Source organism: Linepithema humile, chromosome 2 (assembly GCF_040581485.1).
Source record: "Linepithema humile isolate Giens D197 chromosome 2, Lhum_UNIL_v1.0, whole genome shotgun sequence".
Lineage (NCBI taxonomy): Eukaryota > Metazoa > Arthropoda > Insecta > Hymenoptera > Formicidae > Linepithema > Linepithema humile.
The window spans coordinates 4,727,998-4,746,022 of NC_090129.1; the positions used below are offsets into that span (position 1 = coordinate 4,727,998).

The following is an 18,025-nucleotide window of genomic DNA, read 5'->3' on the forward strand; positions in this document are numbered from 1 at the left end:
AGATGACTTGTCAATGTGTCACCTCAATCATGGGAAATAGAAATAATGTATTTATTAAAAACATATGTATTTATTTAATATGTTACATTGATTTTATGATGCACATTACATCACTCTATGAAACAAATAGAAAACAACCGCTATCAAAAACTGATAACGATCGAGTCTGAAAAATAAACCTCTGTAATTAAATTTTTATTTTTATTTCAATAAAGACTACAAGAAAATAATACTTTCATTAAATTTTAGATTAAAGATAGATATTTTGTCAAACAAAATGCCAAAAATTATTGTACAATATTAAATGACATAATGTTTTATTTTTATAATATATCATCTTGGATAAAACACGTGAATAAATATAAATGCAAAAATTTTGTTCTATAAAATGAAAGTTCATATTGTTCGGGGAACTATATCAAGTTTCAATCAAAATATCAACTGTAGAAAATAGAAAATATTATGAAAAATATATTTTTTTCATTCAAATCTTAACTATATAAATAAGAGATTGGAAGACCTAGATACAGAAGTAAAATGTAATTAAATAGCGAACAAATCCAAGATCCAGCAAAATACTTTGTCACGAATAAAAATAAACTATATATATATATCTAATATTAGATTAACATATTATGCTTTCTATACTATATTTACATTTGGCTGGTCTTTACATTACCAACAAACGTAATGTAAGTCAAAAGTTGTTAAGTTCAAAAAATAATTACACGATAGCAGAATATTTTGAAATTATTAGTAAATCCTTGAAATCTATAGAACAAAAAATAAATATTCGATTAAAAGATTTTAAGACGTAATCGTAAATGTTACAAACGGCAGCATAATACACAGCTGCCTTTTAAATAAACGTTTTAACAGATGTAAAAATAAGATTAACATACCAATACAGAAGAACGTACTTTCGAAAATCTTCCGGTTTCGAAATCTATCAAAATCCAATAATACACATTATCGCCTTATGCAAACAAATAATTTCATGATCTTACGTTGCTGCCACTGAGATGATATTTACAATTCACATTCATTTTTATTATCTCGCGTGTTTTCAAATTAGAAAAAGATATAAAAGTTACCCAGTAATGAAGTCGTTCTCTTCATTTTACAGTCCACAGTCGTCCACCAAATACACATATGAGTTACTTGACACTCTTGTTCACAATAATTTTATCCTGCACACCATGTAGAAGATTCGTAATTTTGATAGGTGGCGGCGGTGGATGCACACCAGGATGCTTCTTCCGATGCAGCATCATCGGCGACCGCTGAGTGAAGCTCTGCCCGCAAATGTCACAGACGTAAGGCCGCTCGCCTACGTGAGTCAGCAGATGGATCTTTTGCGAACTGAGGCAGCCGAAGGTCTTGCCGCAAATGGCGCAGAGATACGACTTCTCGCCCGAGTGCGTTCTGAGATGCTTCGTCAGGCCGTACTTGAACTTAAACTCCATACCGCACTGCTCGCAGACGTACTTCATTTTATGCAACTCAGCGTGGCACTCCAGATTCTTCTGAGTCTTAAAGCGCTTCCTGCAAATTTGGCACTCAAACTCCTTAACTTTAGTCTTGTGCTTGTAATGCTTGTGGAAGTACAGGGAGCTCTTGCTGGCGTACGACGTGCCGCATATATCGCAAACACAAGATTCGGTATCGTGATCCTTCATATGCGTCGTATAATCGGACTGCACTTTGAACATCTTGCCGCACTGCTCGCAGGTGTAGTTATAATCCTCGGTGTGCTTGCGAATGTAGTGTATCTTCAGATACGGCTTCGTGCGCGCCTTGAAATCGCACAGAGTGCACGCGTGCAACTGCGCGGGTTCATCGTGGATTTCCATATGCCTAGAGAGGTACGCACCGGTTTTGAAGCCTTTTGAACAAACCGTGCACTTGTGCGGCCGTGAGTTGCTGTGTTTGAACATATGACTAGTGAGTTTGCTCTTGCGGTCAAACGTGATGTAACAGATCTCGCAAATATGCGGCTTCTTCTTCGTGCTCGATGCGTGCTGCTTGCCGGATCGTGTTCTCGAGAATTCATCTTCATGTCGTTTCCTGAAGTCCAGAGGTGTATCATCTAAATCATCAAAATCGTCACTTACGGTTTTACTTTTCTTCCTGGTTTCAATGCGACTTTTGGTCTTCTCAACGTGATTATCCTTTTCTTTCTTTACTTGTTTTAACAATCCACTTTTGGAACAATTTTCCTCGGTAGGCGGCGGTTCTTTCATCATAAACACGCTCAATGACTTTGGGATGCGAAAATAATCGTCTTCCAGTTTTACTATCAGAAAACTTGGCGAGAGCGGATCTACCTGATTGCACCTAAAAAAATTATAGAAATTGTCAGTCGATTTTATACGTTAATATAATGAAGGTATGATTGTGTTGGTTGCACGTGAGCATGCATTGGTGCAACTTTAGCTAAAAATATCATTAAATAAGAAGCAGAGTTAAATTCCACGAAATTAACTTCTTTCCATTGTTCAGAAATATTTCTGGAAATAAATAATTCCATTAATCTAATAATTTTGAAATTATTTCATGAATAAATAAATTGATAAATAATAGACTAACTTTTGATAACTTATAAAAATTGATTTCATATTACATTAACACAATAAGCTTGAAATAAACTTTAGAATGACGTGAACAAAAATATTTACATGTAACACTTGTTTATAAAATATTCATACACTTGATTTCTGTAAAATCAATGCGTTAAGTAATCAGTAATTAAGTAGATTAAATTTTAACAGATTAAACAATAGAGAAAATTTAATAACATTTTTTCGAATAAATCAGTGAAAGCAATTGTGTGTTTTATATTTCAAAATATAATTATAATTTTATTTCAACATATAATTTTATTTATATACTTATTGAGCCGTTGTATCTTTCACAATTTTTATCAAATCATATTACTTAAGAAAACAATATTCACAACAGAAATTTTCACTGGGTATTTCTAACTTTCACCATTTCTCTGTACGATCTTCATTTTGTAATATGATTAAACTATGGATGGTAGAAATAATACAATAATTAATCGTTATTCACCATCATTATTCAAAAATTAACTAAAATGCGAAATAAGAAAATAGTAATTTTTCATTTACATTCCTATTAATCAAATGCCTAATAATTTCTCTTTGATATAGTAAAATTTTCATTACAATTTGATTAAGTTGAAATGTATAAATTAACACATTTCTTTCTGATATTTAAATTAAATGGTTTCACTTCATGTAAATTGTAAATATTCTCCGAAAGAAAGAACATTCGTAGAGAATAGATATTTATATATATCTATCATATAAATATCAAAATATATATCTATCAAACTTTATCTGCAAAAAAACGTAAGAATATGATTGAAATCATATAATATTTTTAAGCAAATACAATTAAGAACTTGTGTGAATAGTATATTCTAATATTAATAGTATGCCTTACAGATTCATTAAATAACGAAGTGTTATAAAATATCTCGCAGAAAACGATAACTTTACAGGTCCTCATTAATGATCAATCATGACCGCGCGTCCAATATAAAACTGTTATCGATGTAATCGCTTTGAATTTTCTGGAGATAATTTCTCGCTAGTTCAGCTATCTGCGGATGCGGTGACGATATCGGTGGCAGTGGCCCGGGATGATTCTTTCTGTGTCTCAATAGACTGGAGCGTTGCGTGAAATCTTCCTCACAGATATCGCACTTGTATGGCCGTATGCCAGCATGCGTGAGTACATGCTGATAAAAATTGCTGATGGACGTAAATGTTTTCTGACACAAGATGCAAGTAGAGATATTCGTGTGGCCGTGCTTGAAGCGTTTGTGACTGCTAAGTTCGCGCGTGCCACTGTACTCTTTGCCGCATTCGTCGCACTTGAAGCCTTTCTTGTGCAACATCAAATGTTTGTCCAGTCTACTTCTATGATGGAACCTCTTGCGGCACAAGTGACACGGATACTCGTACTTGATCTCGCGATTCCGCTTTTGATGCCGCCACTCGTGAGCCTTCACGTCCTTGACTTCCTTGCCGCAGAAGCGGCAGATTTGCAGTTGCGACGCGTGAGTTCTCTTTATATGATTCGTCAAATCGATCTGCAGCTTGTAACTGCGACCGCAATGTTCGCAAACAAATTTTGACTCGTAATCGCTATGAATGCGTATGTAATGTCTCTTCAGTCCATCTCCACTTTTGTACTTTACATGGCAAATCCGACACTCGAAGAAATAATCTGGTCGATGAGTTCTCTTGTGCTCTTCCAATGCTCTTAACGTATAACAAGCTCTCTTACACCTGTCACATTGATAAGGTTTACGATGCACGTATCTGACATGTCGCTCAACTTTCTTGGCGTTGTCGAAATGTTTCTCGCAAAATGGACACGTATTTCTTATCTCTTCCATAACTTCGTCCACCTCTGTCAGTTCTTTGTGCGAACTCGATAAATCAGAATCTTGCGGCAATCTTGCATTCGACGAAGATTCCATCTTGGTTGAAATGTCGTTCTCTTTTACAGGTGAATCTAATGATTCTAGATCAATCAGTTCTAATTTTCGACATTGAGCTATGGAACTGACTCTTCCGCTTGTTCTTGTAGAATTAGATTTATTTTTAACAGATTTCCACGGACTCAACAAAATGGAGACATAACGGATAGGTCCTTTTCGGTACTGCCCTCCTTTCTGCCTGATGATAGGCTTTTCCCTGAAACAGGGATAAATTGTGTCAGCATATTAAGTATCATTATCGCTTTTTAATTAAGCATATATTCAAATATCGGTAAGATAATAATTATTGCATAAGAAAACGTGCTATATCTATAAAAAAATTAATCTTACCAATCATTACACTGCAATTATCACAATCAATTTTATTAATTACCAAAAAACTTATATACAAATTATCAAAAATTAGCATCTCACTGTCTTTTGTATATATAACCAAACATATCATCAGTCTAAAATAAAGATTTTATAGTATTATTTTAATAGTATGAAGTCGCGCACTCAAATAAAATAATATAAAACTTATTTTAACATTATAAAAAATAAAATAGATATTTGTCTCTAAACAAAATAACTGTTATGTTAAAAATATAAACAAGAAAAATATGCACATAAATTTCATGTAGCTAATATACTCGTAATGTTAATTCACATGATAATTGTACAAAGAAAAAATTTTGCAAAAAAATATTTCTTTATTGTACTTTACGAATATCTTATTAGTATAGAAAGTATAAAAATTATATACAGTTTTTCATTTATCTCTGTGTTCACGAAATATATACTTATATAATAGATTATAACAAAAAAAATGTCAGTCATACAAAATTTTTTTTAAATATCTCAATTCAGCGTTGTAATCAATTTAAAAAAAATCAGTCTTTTGTAAATATACAAGCTGTCTCTGTAAAGGCAGGATATGTATACACTACTGTTTACTCGATTTGGCGTAGATTCTTTCTTTATATCCGTTTCAAAAATAAAAGTTCTCATATTTATGTCTCATAATTATTTCAAATTAAAATATATTTGTCTTTAACACAAAAAATTTAACACAAAATTAAAATTTTTAATTGTGATATATGTAAAAATAAAAAATCAATTATTGTACAAATATATTAATAAAAACAAAATATTCTAAACATTAGGGAACATCTTTTACGTAGATAACGATTGTGTTATTGCTTCTCTTGCATTATTGTTCCAAAAACTTCTGTAAAAAATTCTTAGCTAAACCAGCAATGGGAATCTTCGACTTATAAGGCGGAACAGGACCGGGATGATTTTTTCGATGTCGGAAGAGACTAGATCGTTGAGTGAAATCTTCGCCACAGATATCGCAGTTGTACGGCCTGATACCAGCATGCGTAAGAATATGTTGAGCGAACTGGTTGCCTCTTGACATAAATGATTTCTTGCAAATCGGACAAAGCTTGTCCGGTTTGTGCATTCGCTCTTTGTGATACTTCAATTGTCTGTACGAAATGACAACCAAGTTGCATTCAGTACACTTGTAACCCTGCTTGTGCAACAATAGATGATTGTCAAGACGGGTTTGATTCTTAAATTTATTAGCACAAAATTGGCACGAGAACTTCAAGCTACCCGTCTCGGCTCGTTCTTTATGTTTCCATTCGTGATTGCGGAGATCCGTCACAGATTTCCCGCAATATCGGCATATATGAATGCTCGTGCTATGCTTCCTCTTGATATGATTGAGAAGATCCACTTTTAGTTTGAACGACTGACCGCAAGAATCGCAGACAAATTGAACAGCAATGTCGCTGTGCGCCCGTATTTGATGTCGCTGCAACGTTTCCTTGCGTTTATACTTGATGTGGCATATGTCACATTTGAAGAAGTAATCGTCACTATGAATCTTACGATGTTCCGTCAAACTTTGCTCGGTATAGCAAGATGTGCGACACATGTCACACTTGTATGCTCTCTTGCGGTGAGTTTTTACCATGTGTTTCTTCAAACTTTTCTCACAATCGAAACGCTTTAAACAAAACGGACACGCGTTTCGTACTTCATTCAATACTTGATCCACTTTTTTTTCATCATCTTCCATTTCTTCTTTTTCCACAATATCTTCAAACGATGATACTTCTGTTGGAGAGTTTATCTTTTGTTCGTTCAATAAATTTTTATTTACTTCTATATGAAACTCTTTCGTTATATTCTTTCTCTTCGTTTGTTGTTGCTGGCTTGCGATTCTTGCTGTGCGTTTCACACTTTTTTTGGCCTTTGTCACAACGGGAGTATGCATTACAATCACTTCTCGATATTTATCACCATCCCACACTGTGGTCCACCATCCCCTGAAACATCCATTAATTTCAATCAGTACAAACGTGAGATGCGCAACATTGTTGCGTAAATTCTCAAATCTTCAAAAATGATAAAAAAACAATTTTTAAAAAATCATTGTGTGTGTTAATATTTTAATAATAGATAAAATCAAACAACTAAATATTTAATTAGAAACACATTATCCTATCTTAAAAAAGGCATGTAAAGTCGATACTCGCATTTATTGCTGTCTCTTTTCTGCGATACTGATTGGTTAACGCATTGCGTGCGTGTTATCAAGCGGTTATCGTTGCAAAAGTTGCATACTCTTACAGTTCATATCTTGAGAAGGTTATGCAAGTATTTTTAAAAATTACTTTTGTGTTTTATAAAAAATGTTCAGTGTTTTCTTAGAGTTATAATGTATATTTCTTTGTAATGAAAAGAATAAATAACGTGTGTGTGGTGTACGCTTGTGTGTGTGTCTGATTAAATAAGATTACGATAATACTTGCATTCATAACATTTCTCAATTATTTACGTATTATATTTTGAATGTCGACTGCAGCATTTAGGCATTCAAAATAGAGAATTCTCTTAACAGTCTCCGTTGTATTCTAACAAATTCGAAGGACATCGTACCTAGCTAGCTCGACTTTGGCGCACAAAACTGAAGTCGACTGAGCAGCAACGGTGGCGGCGGCGGATGATTGCCGGGATGTCTGCGACGATGCACCATCATGCTGCTACGCTGCGTGAAATGCTGTTCGCAGAGATCGCACACGTACGGTCTCTCGCCCGTATGAGTGAGCTCATGCACCCTGAGAGCCATGGATCTCGCAAAAGCTTTCGTGCACTGCTTGCACTGATAGGGTCGTTCGCCGGTGTGCTTGCGACTGTGCAATTTCAGTGCGTGATTCGTCGCAAACTCCTTGCCGCACTGGGCGCACAGGAATCTCTGCGAATGTAGACTCACGTGTTTACGAAGAATGTGCTCCGAGACGAAGTTTTTATCGCAAAGATCGCACTGATGCTGCTTCGGCGCAGTCTTTCGCTTTTCGTGAATTGCGCGCTTATGCGCGATCAGATACGTCTTCTGCGAGAAAGTGAGGCCACAGTACTCGCAGATGAAGGACTTGGTGTCTAGATGACTCGCTTTGTGATCCTCAAGATCGTAATTCGACATGAAGCCTTTGCTGCATTGTTCGCAACGGTATCGTAGATCGCGCTGATGCACCCGTCGATTGTGAGTCCTCAACGAAACTTTGTTCGTCGTCGTGAAACTGCACGTTTTGCAGGCATACGTGACGTTCCTGTGGATTTGCATGTGGCTGCTTAGCTCGAACGAGCGTTTGAAGGCTCTCTCGCAAATCGTGCATTTATACGGGCGCACATCACTGTGCTTCACCATGTGGCGTTTCAACTCTCCTTGTCGAGTAAAATACACTTGGCATATCGGACATTCATACTTTGTCCGCTCCGGTTTTCTTTTGCATTTCTTTTTCGCCGCATCAGTTGAAGCGCTCCTCTCGCCACTAAAAGCGTTGGTTTCCTTTCCTTCCTCCTCTCCGGCCATGCTTACTAAGTCTTCGACCGTTGAATTCGAACTTACTTTCAGTCGGCGCTTTTCGGATTCTTCTTCGCTACGATCGATCTTGATATCCGACCCTATGAACACTCGAACCTCGATCACTCTGTAAGCAACAATAGTAAGTTTTCAGCATGCTATACACAGTCACATCGCCAAATCGTTCGTTGATACTTCTTCTTGATCGTCTGAAGTTTCTTACGAGAATAAGCGATCCAAGGATTAAATTAATCAATATAGGTATATAGAAAAAGCAACGCTCGTTCACTTCAAGATTAAGGAAACTGACTTAAGCGACAAAAATAAAATAGTTTCATAGTCACACATGTTTTATGCATAAGACATTTTATTAAACGAATAACGAATATCGTTAATGATGATTAACATAAGTTTTTTCGATGCATCTTATTCACATTCGAACGAGCAAGCTTGGAGTATACTGCTTTATCTGTACAAAAATATTAAAAAAGAAAAAAAAAAAAAAAAAAAAAAAAAAAAAAAAATTAATCATCTTTTTTTTCAACAAGATTGGCTGAAAGTTATAACAAGTTAATCTTATCTAGACTAAAAAAATAGAACAACAATATTCATAACGGAACATTTTGAGCATGAATAGAGTACAAATGTATAATTCACGAAGAACCGAACGGACAAATCATGCGCATAAATCTTTTGAGCCTTACATGCTTTAAGTAAACATTAAGACCAGTGTACAAAAGATATCATAGTGATTTATCGTGAAGTATCCGACCCAACATCGGCGCTCTACCGATGTCACTCAAACATCAACGCAATCATATAGCATATATAGATTAATTATTTATAATAATCCGAAAGGTTCTTCCAGTTTCTTTCCTTTGTTGTTACGGTACACGGGTAACAACTCGTCAGGACTCACTAATCGCTCACTATTCTTAATATTAAATGTGGTCGCCACTAGCTTAATCGTCAACGGCACTAACAAGAAGTTTCAATCAGTTCAGAGAAAGTTCATCGTTGCAGCATTAAACGCACGTGGACTTTTGATGGGCTGTCAAGTTGCCCTGGCAAGAGAATCCACGCTGGCAGATCTGGCATACGTAGGGCCGTTCACCGGTGTGCCCGCGCCTGTGAATTGTCAACGTCGACCTCTGCGAGAACGCTTTCGGGCACTGATCGCACTTATATGGCTTCTCTCCCGTGTGCACTCTCCTGTGCATCCTCAGATTTTCCGAGTCGGTGAAACCTTTTCCGCAGACGTCGCAGACGTAGGGTTTCTCTCCGGTATGAATTCGCCTGTGCTTCTTCAAGTGCTCGGCGCTGCTCAGACTCTTGCCGCAATAGTCGCACAGATAGAGCTTCGTGGGATTGTGACTCTCTTTGTGCCGGAAGAGTGACCTCTTTGTGGCAAGTACGCGGCCGCAAATGTCGCAGGCGGTGCTGGTCACCTTGTTGGCCTTCAGCTCAGGATGCAAGCGTCTACAGTGCGCGGAGAGCTGTCGTCTCAGGTAGAAGGCGTTGCTGCAGAGCTGACAGACGAACGGCTTCTCGCCCGAGTGAATGTTGTAATGTTCCTGCAGATCGAGCTTCTTCCGGAAACGCTTGTCGCACTCGTTGCATTTGAAGGGTAGGTCCGCTTTGTCAATGTGACGCGTCATGTGAATGCTAAGTGCCGCCAGAACGGTAGTTTCGTAGTCGCATTGCTTGCACATGTAACTCGGGAAGAAATGCGTCTTCTCGTGCCTCGTTAAATCGCGGAACAATCGAAACTTTTTAGGACAGTGCTTGCAGGGAAGATCGCCAACTGTGTGGCGCAACAGGTGCTTTTGATAATTGCTCTTGTGCCGGAAGACCTTGTTGCAGGTCTCGCAAAGAAATTGTAACTCGGTCTTCTCTTTCTTCACCTTTTTCAGTGATGCGTTACGGCCACCCACGCCCGAGGAACCGCCTTTGCGAGCGCTCTTACGTTCCGAATGTATCTTCATGTGCTTGCGAAGGCTTAACGAGGTTCTGAAGACCCGGCCGCATTGAGCGCACGCATTCTTCCGCTTACCTTTGTGCTCGATCTCATGAGTATCCAACAAGGATTGCGAGGCGAAGAAGACGCTGCAGTGCTTACAGTGATACGCCAAAGGAAGATCTTCGTCGTCATCTTCATCGTTTACTTCCTGCTTTATGGGGCTTTGCTCGGGATTCGTTGAAGCCGCGGTGGTCTCGTCAGTCGTATCTGCCGGTTCCGCCTTCGACGAGGGCTTTGCGGGCTCGCCGTTCTTCCTCACCAAGTCGAGCTTGGAGAACATTGCCATCGGGTAATACTCTTCGGAAAACGATAGCTGGTTGTACCTGAAAGGAGAAATTCAGGCGGATATCAGTATCGAATACCCTTGTTGCATCGAAACGATCTTTTTTTTCATTATCCGATCTCGTTGTCTAGTGAATTATTCTATTCCTGTAAATAAAATTGCTGACCTTACAACTTAATTAATCTAAATCAGATAACTTTATAAAAAAGAAATTATTGCATCGTTTTGATTACTTAAAAAAACTGACTAATAGCTAAAAATTTGTATCTAGATATATAAGAATAGAGATATATACTTGAAGTGTAAAAGAAAGCGACGTGATGAAAGCTTTCAATAGATATACAAGTCTTAAGTAGCATTTCTATTACAATAACACGTAGTGTAAAAATGCATCCCACTGATTTGAAAACATTAATTGCTGCTTTTATTGCAATATTCTGTGTACAAAATAAACATATGCATGTTACAGCCTTTTTTATGTTTTTCTCTACGTAAAAACTAGCCTACGAATATTTGATATTACAATCTTTGCACCAAGTCTCTTAAAGTCTCTTACATAAATCTGTAACAATTTACTTCATAAAATATTATCGTTCAAAAACGAAACGTTTATGTTTTACTATAATATAAAATTTTAAACAAATAAAATAAATTCGTACAAACTAAACATTACAGCATTCAAATTAATTTTTTTGATTCCTGATAATGTTAACGCAATTTTTTAAACATATTTATGCGACAAGAAATAACTACGTCAGTCGGAAACTACGTCATGTATAACGCTACGTTTTCCAGAAGACATTGATTAAAATTAGATGTTTAATCATACAATACCATGAATGCATAATTGAAATACGAAGTGGCCGTTGACTATTAATTCGCTAACCTTATGTCACAAAATGTGCTGGAATGCACATGAGTTTAATACTATCACTTCAGAGCGGTATTTTAAATGCAAAATGCAATTGATGGTCTCCATCGTTCAATGTGAAAGTCTAATGGAAGTAAGCATTAAAAATACGTAACTACATGGGTTGGTGGCTGATCATTGCGTTAACCACATGTACTTTATTATGTGCGTTAAGTAATCCTCTAGATACAAACGACTTGCTACAACAACTACACTGATACGGTCTCTGACCCGTGTGATATCGTTTATGTATAACAAGCGTCGAGTGTTGCGTAAAGGACTTCCCGCAGGTATCGCACGAGTAAGGCTTCTCGCCAGTGTGAGTTCTCTTGTGTACGACTAGTGTCGTCCTCTTGTGAAAAGCTTTGCCGCAGACGTCGCAGACCAACGATTTCTCGCCGCCATGAAGGCGCAGATGGTCCTGAAGCGATCCCTTGGACGAGACGGACTTGCCGCACAGATGGCAATCGTACTTGTTCTCGCCAGTGTGCGACTTGACGTGCACCAACAGTGAGTTCTTGTAAGCGAATGTCTTGCCGCAGAATTCGCACTGGTGCTTCACAGGTTTGAAATTCGGATCGTGGATCTTCAAGTGACGCACTAGAGTGTGATTGTTGCGGAATGACTTGTTGCAGGCGGTGCAAACGTGTTCCTTAGCGCCGTGCTTCACATTCATGTGTGCGCGGAGTTCGGAATTGGTGAAAAAGCCCTTGTTACAGATCTCGCAGTGCATTGTATACGTTTCAAAGTGACGTTTGTGATGAGTGGCCAATTGAGAGGCTTGCACGAACGCTCGTCCACACACATCGCAAACGAAGTTTCTTTCAGAAGTATGGATTCGTCTGTGCACTGCTAAAGTATTAGTTCTTTTGAAGGATTTGCCGCAAATGTCGCACTGATGAGGACGGGCGTCGCTATGCGCTACTAAATGACCTTCGAACAAATATTTTGATCTAAAAAGCTTCGTACATACGCTACACTCGTAAAATGCTTGACCGGTGGATTGCTTTTTTACGTTTGAATGATTTTGACGAGTAATTCCTCCATTTGTAGCATCTTTAATTTTTTTTCTCAACGTTTTCGAGTTCTCAATGTTGTCAAAAGAATTATGCTCCAAATTCATAATTTCAAATTGTATATTGCACTTTTCTTCCTTCACATTTTCTTCTTCTTTAACAACAATTGAAACCCATGTAACATCCTCACATTCATCCGGTTCATTTTTTACACATATCTCTGCTGGTCTTTTATTTCTGAAAAGAAAATAAAATAAATAACGTATAATAATATATATAATGGTTGATTTTAATTTAATGTTAGCTAATACTCAGAGAACGATTTTTATTTATATAATTTTATTTTTCTATATACAATTTTCTTCCCGTTAATTTCATGTTTTATATTATTAAAAAAATAAAAGCAGTTTTTACTTTTCTTCTTTTTTTTTAAATTATTTTTAACCTTTATAATGTATATACAGAAATCATAAAAAATTAACAAGTCTTAAATATTAAAATATAACAGAATATATCAAAATTAAAGATTCGAGAGTTCTGTACTTTTGTCTTATATGTTTGCAAATTGCTATACATAATTGCTATATAATTAATTTGTTTCTGAAATTGTTAATTTAATCATAATCATATGCTTTTTCCTGTAAAACAAATTTTCATAAAAATACATTTATTTTTGTTATTCCTCACACTATAGTAAATTCTCTTAGTTTCGAAATGTAAAATAATGCATACCTTTCTAGAACTTGCAGTAAATTTTTATTATAATATTTGGAGTCCAGAGATATATAGATATATTGATGATTATTCCATCATCGATTTTCATTATTCATATAAAAAGCCTTCATTCTGCTAGTTACTTAATACGTCACATAAAATTTTAATAAACTGTGAAATAAGTATAGAAATTTTCAATAGCAAATCCGCGATTATAAAAAGCAATATATAATGTATTCAAATAATATATCTTTTATTCCTAAAATCTAAGACAACATAAATATAACTAATTTCATGATATAAATTAATTTGAAAAAGATTTTATTGACGAATCTCACCTGGATACATTTATCGTTTTATATATTATTTAATACGTTTATTCTACATTAATATTCAACATAATTCAATAATTTTTTCCCAACGTTTTACGAACATCGTTGAATATCGTCTCTTTATATTAAATTTATATTCTCACATGTAACAAAAACTACATCAACAATAATTTTATATAGATAATTATAAAATAAAAATTAAAAAAAAAAAAAAACTTTCATTTACAAATTCCATTTACAAATATATCTATCTAATGGTCGACAGTTTTGAGCACATTTTATAAAGTAGAAATATAGATTAGTAATCTGTGAAATAAATGTTAGTTTTTAACACTATTTATGCGTAATATATACATTTCTTGTGATTATTATCAGTTTCATATCTCGAATAAAAAAATTAATATTTTCCATATGCACTTCGGCAAATATATGTCCACAAAAAATGGATGGAGTTCCTCGTTGAATAAGTAATTACAAAACGGTATATAGCATTTATTGTCTAATCACAAAAAAAGATATAATATACGCAAAGTTTTGCATTTATACTCTTGGAACACAACCATCGCCGCACATAAATTTCAATTTATATCTAATAGCGTTTAATGTATTATCTTTAGAAAAATGAAATTGAAAATTTGCGGCGCGTATTTAATACTAGACGGAGCATTAAGTATGAATAAGTATATTAGCCTTGTTAAATGTCTCATTTACTCTTATTGTGAGATTTTATATGTTCATTCAACGAGCCTTGTTGCGTGAATCTTTTCTGACACACCTTACACTCATAAGGTCTTTCGCCGGTATGTGTTCTCAGATGCACAATCAAATATTTCCGTACACTAAACGCCTTGCCGCATACTTCGCAAACATGCGGTTTCTCACCCGAGTGTATACGCATATGAACTTGCAGATACCCTTTGCTGCTGACGGGTTTCCCGCACAACTCGCACGTCACTTGATTCTCGCCGGTGTGTTTCTTAAGATGCACCTTCAACGCGGCTTTCCAGTAGCTCTCAAAATTGCAAATATTGCACTTGTGTTTTTCTCTGTCGCCGTGAGATTTCATGTGTATGTTGAGATATGCCGCGCTCGCATACGCGGTGTTACATATTTTACATATGAACGGCTTCTCGCCAGTGTGCGTGAGCAAGTGCCGTTCCAGCGTTTGATTCGTATAAAAACCCTTGCCGCAAGTCTCACAATGTATTACGTATTCTTTATTATGCTTCTTTTTATGTAGACGTAGATCGTATCCGGAAACCTTCGAGATACCGCATATGTCGCAAGTGAACCGTTTGTTATGCTGCTTCAGATGGGTCTTCAAGAACTCTTCAGTTTTGAAACATTTGCCGCAGAGACCGCATTGAAACGGTTTCTCTTTTTGATGCACCTTCACCATATGTTTCCACAGTTTCTCTTCATTGGTAAAGATTTTATCGCAATCCTCACAACGATTTTCGATCTTCGGATTCCTCTCATGATCCTGCCTGTGTTTCAAAAACTGTAGCTTCTTGAACATTTGTTTCCCACAGATTTCACACTCGTAGATCGTCGCGCATTTACGACTCGAATCTTGTCCGTAAAATCGTTTCTTCACAGTTTTGTTTGTTTTCAATGCAGATTCTAGTTTGTCGTTTAAATGTTCCATCTTATATTCAACTGCTTCCGTAATCATTTCTTGATGACTGATGTGATGATACTCTTCCATGGTAGATATTTCGTCCTGATACTGCACTAACTCTATAACTTGCAATTCGTTGATCGATTCCAGCTTTGTATCTTCGATGTCGATCTCGTTGCACCTGTAATAAACAACACCCGTCAATACCGCATGAGAGAGCAAGAGATTATGTGCTAAAATAAATACAGCCCTCAATAACTGATTTATTCGAATTAACAAATTTTCCACATTCTATTGATAATTTTATAGGAAACATTTTTATATTATACTTAGTGCGTCATTGTCAATCAATATCGCTGGGATTATCACTGCTCGATTCGATTTTGTCTACATCTTGAAATGCTTTATGAAACTATTCTTATAGGTGTTAACGCAATTTCTGAAACGTTTAAAAATTGTTTTAGAATTTAGTCAAATACATACTATCTTTAAAGCTAAACATAAAAAATATTGCTAAATAAAATTTACATAAATTTTTACTTTACAATTTCATGTATTCTTGTTTATAATAATTAGATATTGTTCTTACCAAAATATTTTTCGAATGGTTTATGTATTGATTAATTGATTTACCTAAAATTAATCAAATTTGCTATTATTTGAATCTTTATTATAAAGACATCATTTTTATCCTTCTAATTTATTATATTTAACTGTCACAATTTTTGTTACATCTAAATTCTACGAAAAATGAATGAACGGATATAAGGAAAGTAGAAAATATTACAAATCACAAATTATTAATATAATAAAGTAAGAAGCATATATAGATTTATTATGTTATAAATATAATATACAATATAATTAATACTGCATTGAGAAAACAATTTTTTATGATTGGTGGTTAATCTCTTGGTTATGCATGCGAGAAACAAATGTTTTTTACTCGCATGAAATAATGTATATTAAACATAAATAAAATTTAGCAATTTTTCTACTGTTTTTAAATTATTCTTTTATATATAATAGTAAAAAAAAAATTATTACTTTCTATTCCTTCACATAACTTCTTGAACATTTGTTTCCCACAGATTTTACAATCATAAATTGTTGCATATTTGCGACTAGAATCGTGTCCATAAAATGTTTTTTAACACCTGTTTCGTTTTTTTCCCACAAAAATACATGTTTAAATTTAAATTAAACCAATAAATAATTCACGCTCACATTCTGATTCAGTTTGCCGTGGCTTAGTATGTTCTTAATACCAAATATCTCTAATTATTCATAGAACATATTATCAAATAACAATTAAAAAAGTACACATTGGAAATAATGAATAAATTAAAACCATATAATTTCATTAAAAATATTAATATGATATTTAAAACTAAATATCATTAATCGACATTAAATATGAATTAAATATATTCCAAATGTGGATGACGGTACGAAATAGTTTTATGATTTATAATAAATCTTTAGGAAGAGAGAAGAAACAAAGTACTTTTTTACTTAGGATTCTCGTGTCTTCGAAGATGTGCACTAAGCGTGCCACGTTGCGTAAAATGTTTCTCGCAGATTTTACACTTGTACGGTTTTTCACCGGTATGAGTTCGTCGATGTTTAATCAGATATTTCCTGGCGCTAAACGCTTTGCCGCAAAACTCACACATCTCCGGTTTCTCACCGGTGTGTATCCTAATATGAGTCTTCATGTATTGTCGTCCGATCAACTTGCCACAAACTTCGCATGTCACTTGACTCTCACCAGTGTGAGTCCGCATATGCTCCTTGTGATAATAACTATAGAACGTCTCAAAACTGCAGATCTCGCATCTATACTTTTTCCTCGTCTCAGGTTGATCGTGAATCCTCATATGACTTCGTAAATAAATTTGATTGCTAAAAGATTTGTGGCAGACCTCGCAGACACAGAGCTTCTCGTCAGTGTGCACGCTCATGTGAATCTTCAGAGTCGTTTTCAAGTAGAATCCTTTATTGCAAATCTTACAGAATTCCGTGAACTCCTTATTGTGCCGCCTGATGTGGAGGTTCAGATAATATTCAGACGTTAGCTTCGCGCCGCACAAGTGACAAATATGAGGCGTACCATGCAAAACTTTGTGCACGTTTAAGTATCTTTTTTTCTTGAAGATTTTATGACATTCATCGCATTCAATAGGACCTGTCGACGATTCTTTCTTCTCTTCCCGATTTCGTTTCATCTTCGTAATTATATCTTTCCATTTGTGCTTCCTCTTGGTATTTAAAAGATATTTACATTTCATCTGGCGATGCTCGATTAATTGCAATTTTTTCGAAAATATCTGTCTGCAGATGTCACACTCGTATTTCTTTTCGGCCTGACGCAACGCTTCTCGAGTTCTAAGTATAGATTGTTCTGTTCTATGCACTATCAAACTGGCTTCTGTGTCAAAATCTTCATTGCAGGAATCACAATGATATGAGGCTACTTCTTGGACAAGAATAGTTTTGTCATCAATCTTTTGAAGGATAACAAAGGATGTACTTTGTTCTTCCTTTTTCACCGCGTTTTTCTGACGAGTTCTGGAACTCCATTTTTTAGTTCTGGAAAGAAATAAAAAAAATACTGATTATATTTATAGTGAAATAAGCAAATGCATTGCAATTTTATTTTAACAATTTCAGATATTGAATTAGTCATTATACTATGCAAGAAATATTGATCGTTAAGATAAGAGAAAAAAATTA

The 18,025-nt window shown here is 35.4% G+C and overlaps 3 protein-coding genes across 9 annotated transcripts in view; all 3 read right to left on the minus strand.

Moving 5' to 3' along the window:
• LOC105673868 (zinc finger protein 135) overlaps positions 1–18,025 on the minus strand; it is a 48,856-nt gene that overhangs the window by 17,139 nt on the left and 13,692 nt on the right. The window contains exon 5 of one of the 5 annotated variants that reach the window (XR_010888478.1): positions 1,095–2,337. The exons of 2 other annotated variants lie outside the window; for them this stretch is intronic. Coding sequence is in view for 2 of the 3 variants with exons in the window: in XM_067349384.1 (XP_067205485.1) it covers positions 9,419–10,736 (1,318 nt within the window). In the remaining variant the exon portion in view is untranslated. Of the gene's footprint in view, positions 1–50; positions 2,338–8,740; positions 10,737–18,025 lie in introns of those variants that run through there. 2 more of the 5 variants (XM_067349386.1, XM_067349384.1) reach the window with 2 other exon arrangements.
• Positions 4,751–10,579, minus strand: LOC105673867 (PR domain zinc finger protein 5-like). 3 transcript variants are annotated; one of them, XM_067349394.1, is made up of 3 exons: positions 10,447–10,574; positions 7,469–8,520; positions 6,717–6,855 (listed from the first exon to the last, which is right to left on the minus strand). In XM_067349394.1, the coding sequence occupies exon 2, from the start codon at positions 8,400–8,402 to the stop codon at positions 7,473–7,475; it is 930 nt and encodes a 309-aa protein (XP_067205495.1). In that variant the 5' UTR covers positions 8,403–8,520; positions 10,447–10,574; the 3' UTR covers positions 6,717–6,855; positions 7,469–7,472. The 3 variants fall into 3 exon arrangements, with proteins under 3 accessions (XP_067205494.1, XP_012225233.2, XP_067205495.1); XM_067349393.1 differs by lacking the exon at positions 7,469–8,520 and having other exon boundaries at positions 4,751–6,855; positions 10,447–10,579; XM_012369810.2 differs by lacking the exon at positions 10,447–10,574 and having other exon boundaries at positions 4,751–6,855; positions 7,469–7,610.
• LOC105673865 (zinc finger protein OZF-like) lies at positions 13,641–16,804 on the minus strand. The gene is made up of 2 exons (XM_067349397.1): positions 15,619–16,804; positions 13,641–15,470 (listed from the first exon to the last, which is right to left on the minus strand). The coding sequence occupies exon 2, from the start codon at positions 15,374–15,376 to the stop codon at positions 14,372–14,374; it is 1,005 nt and encodes a 334-aa protein (XP_067205498.1). The 5' UTR covers positions 15,377–15,470; positions 15,619–16,804; the 3' UTR covers positions 13,641–14,371.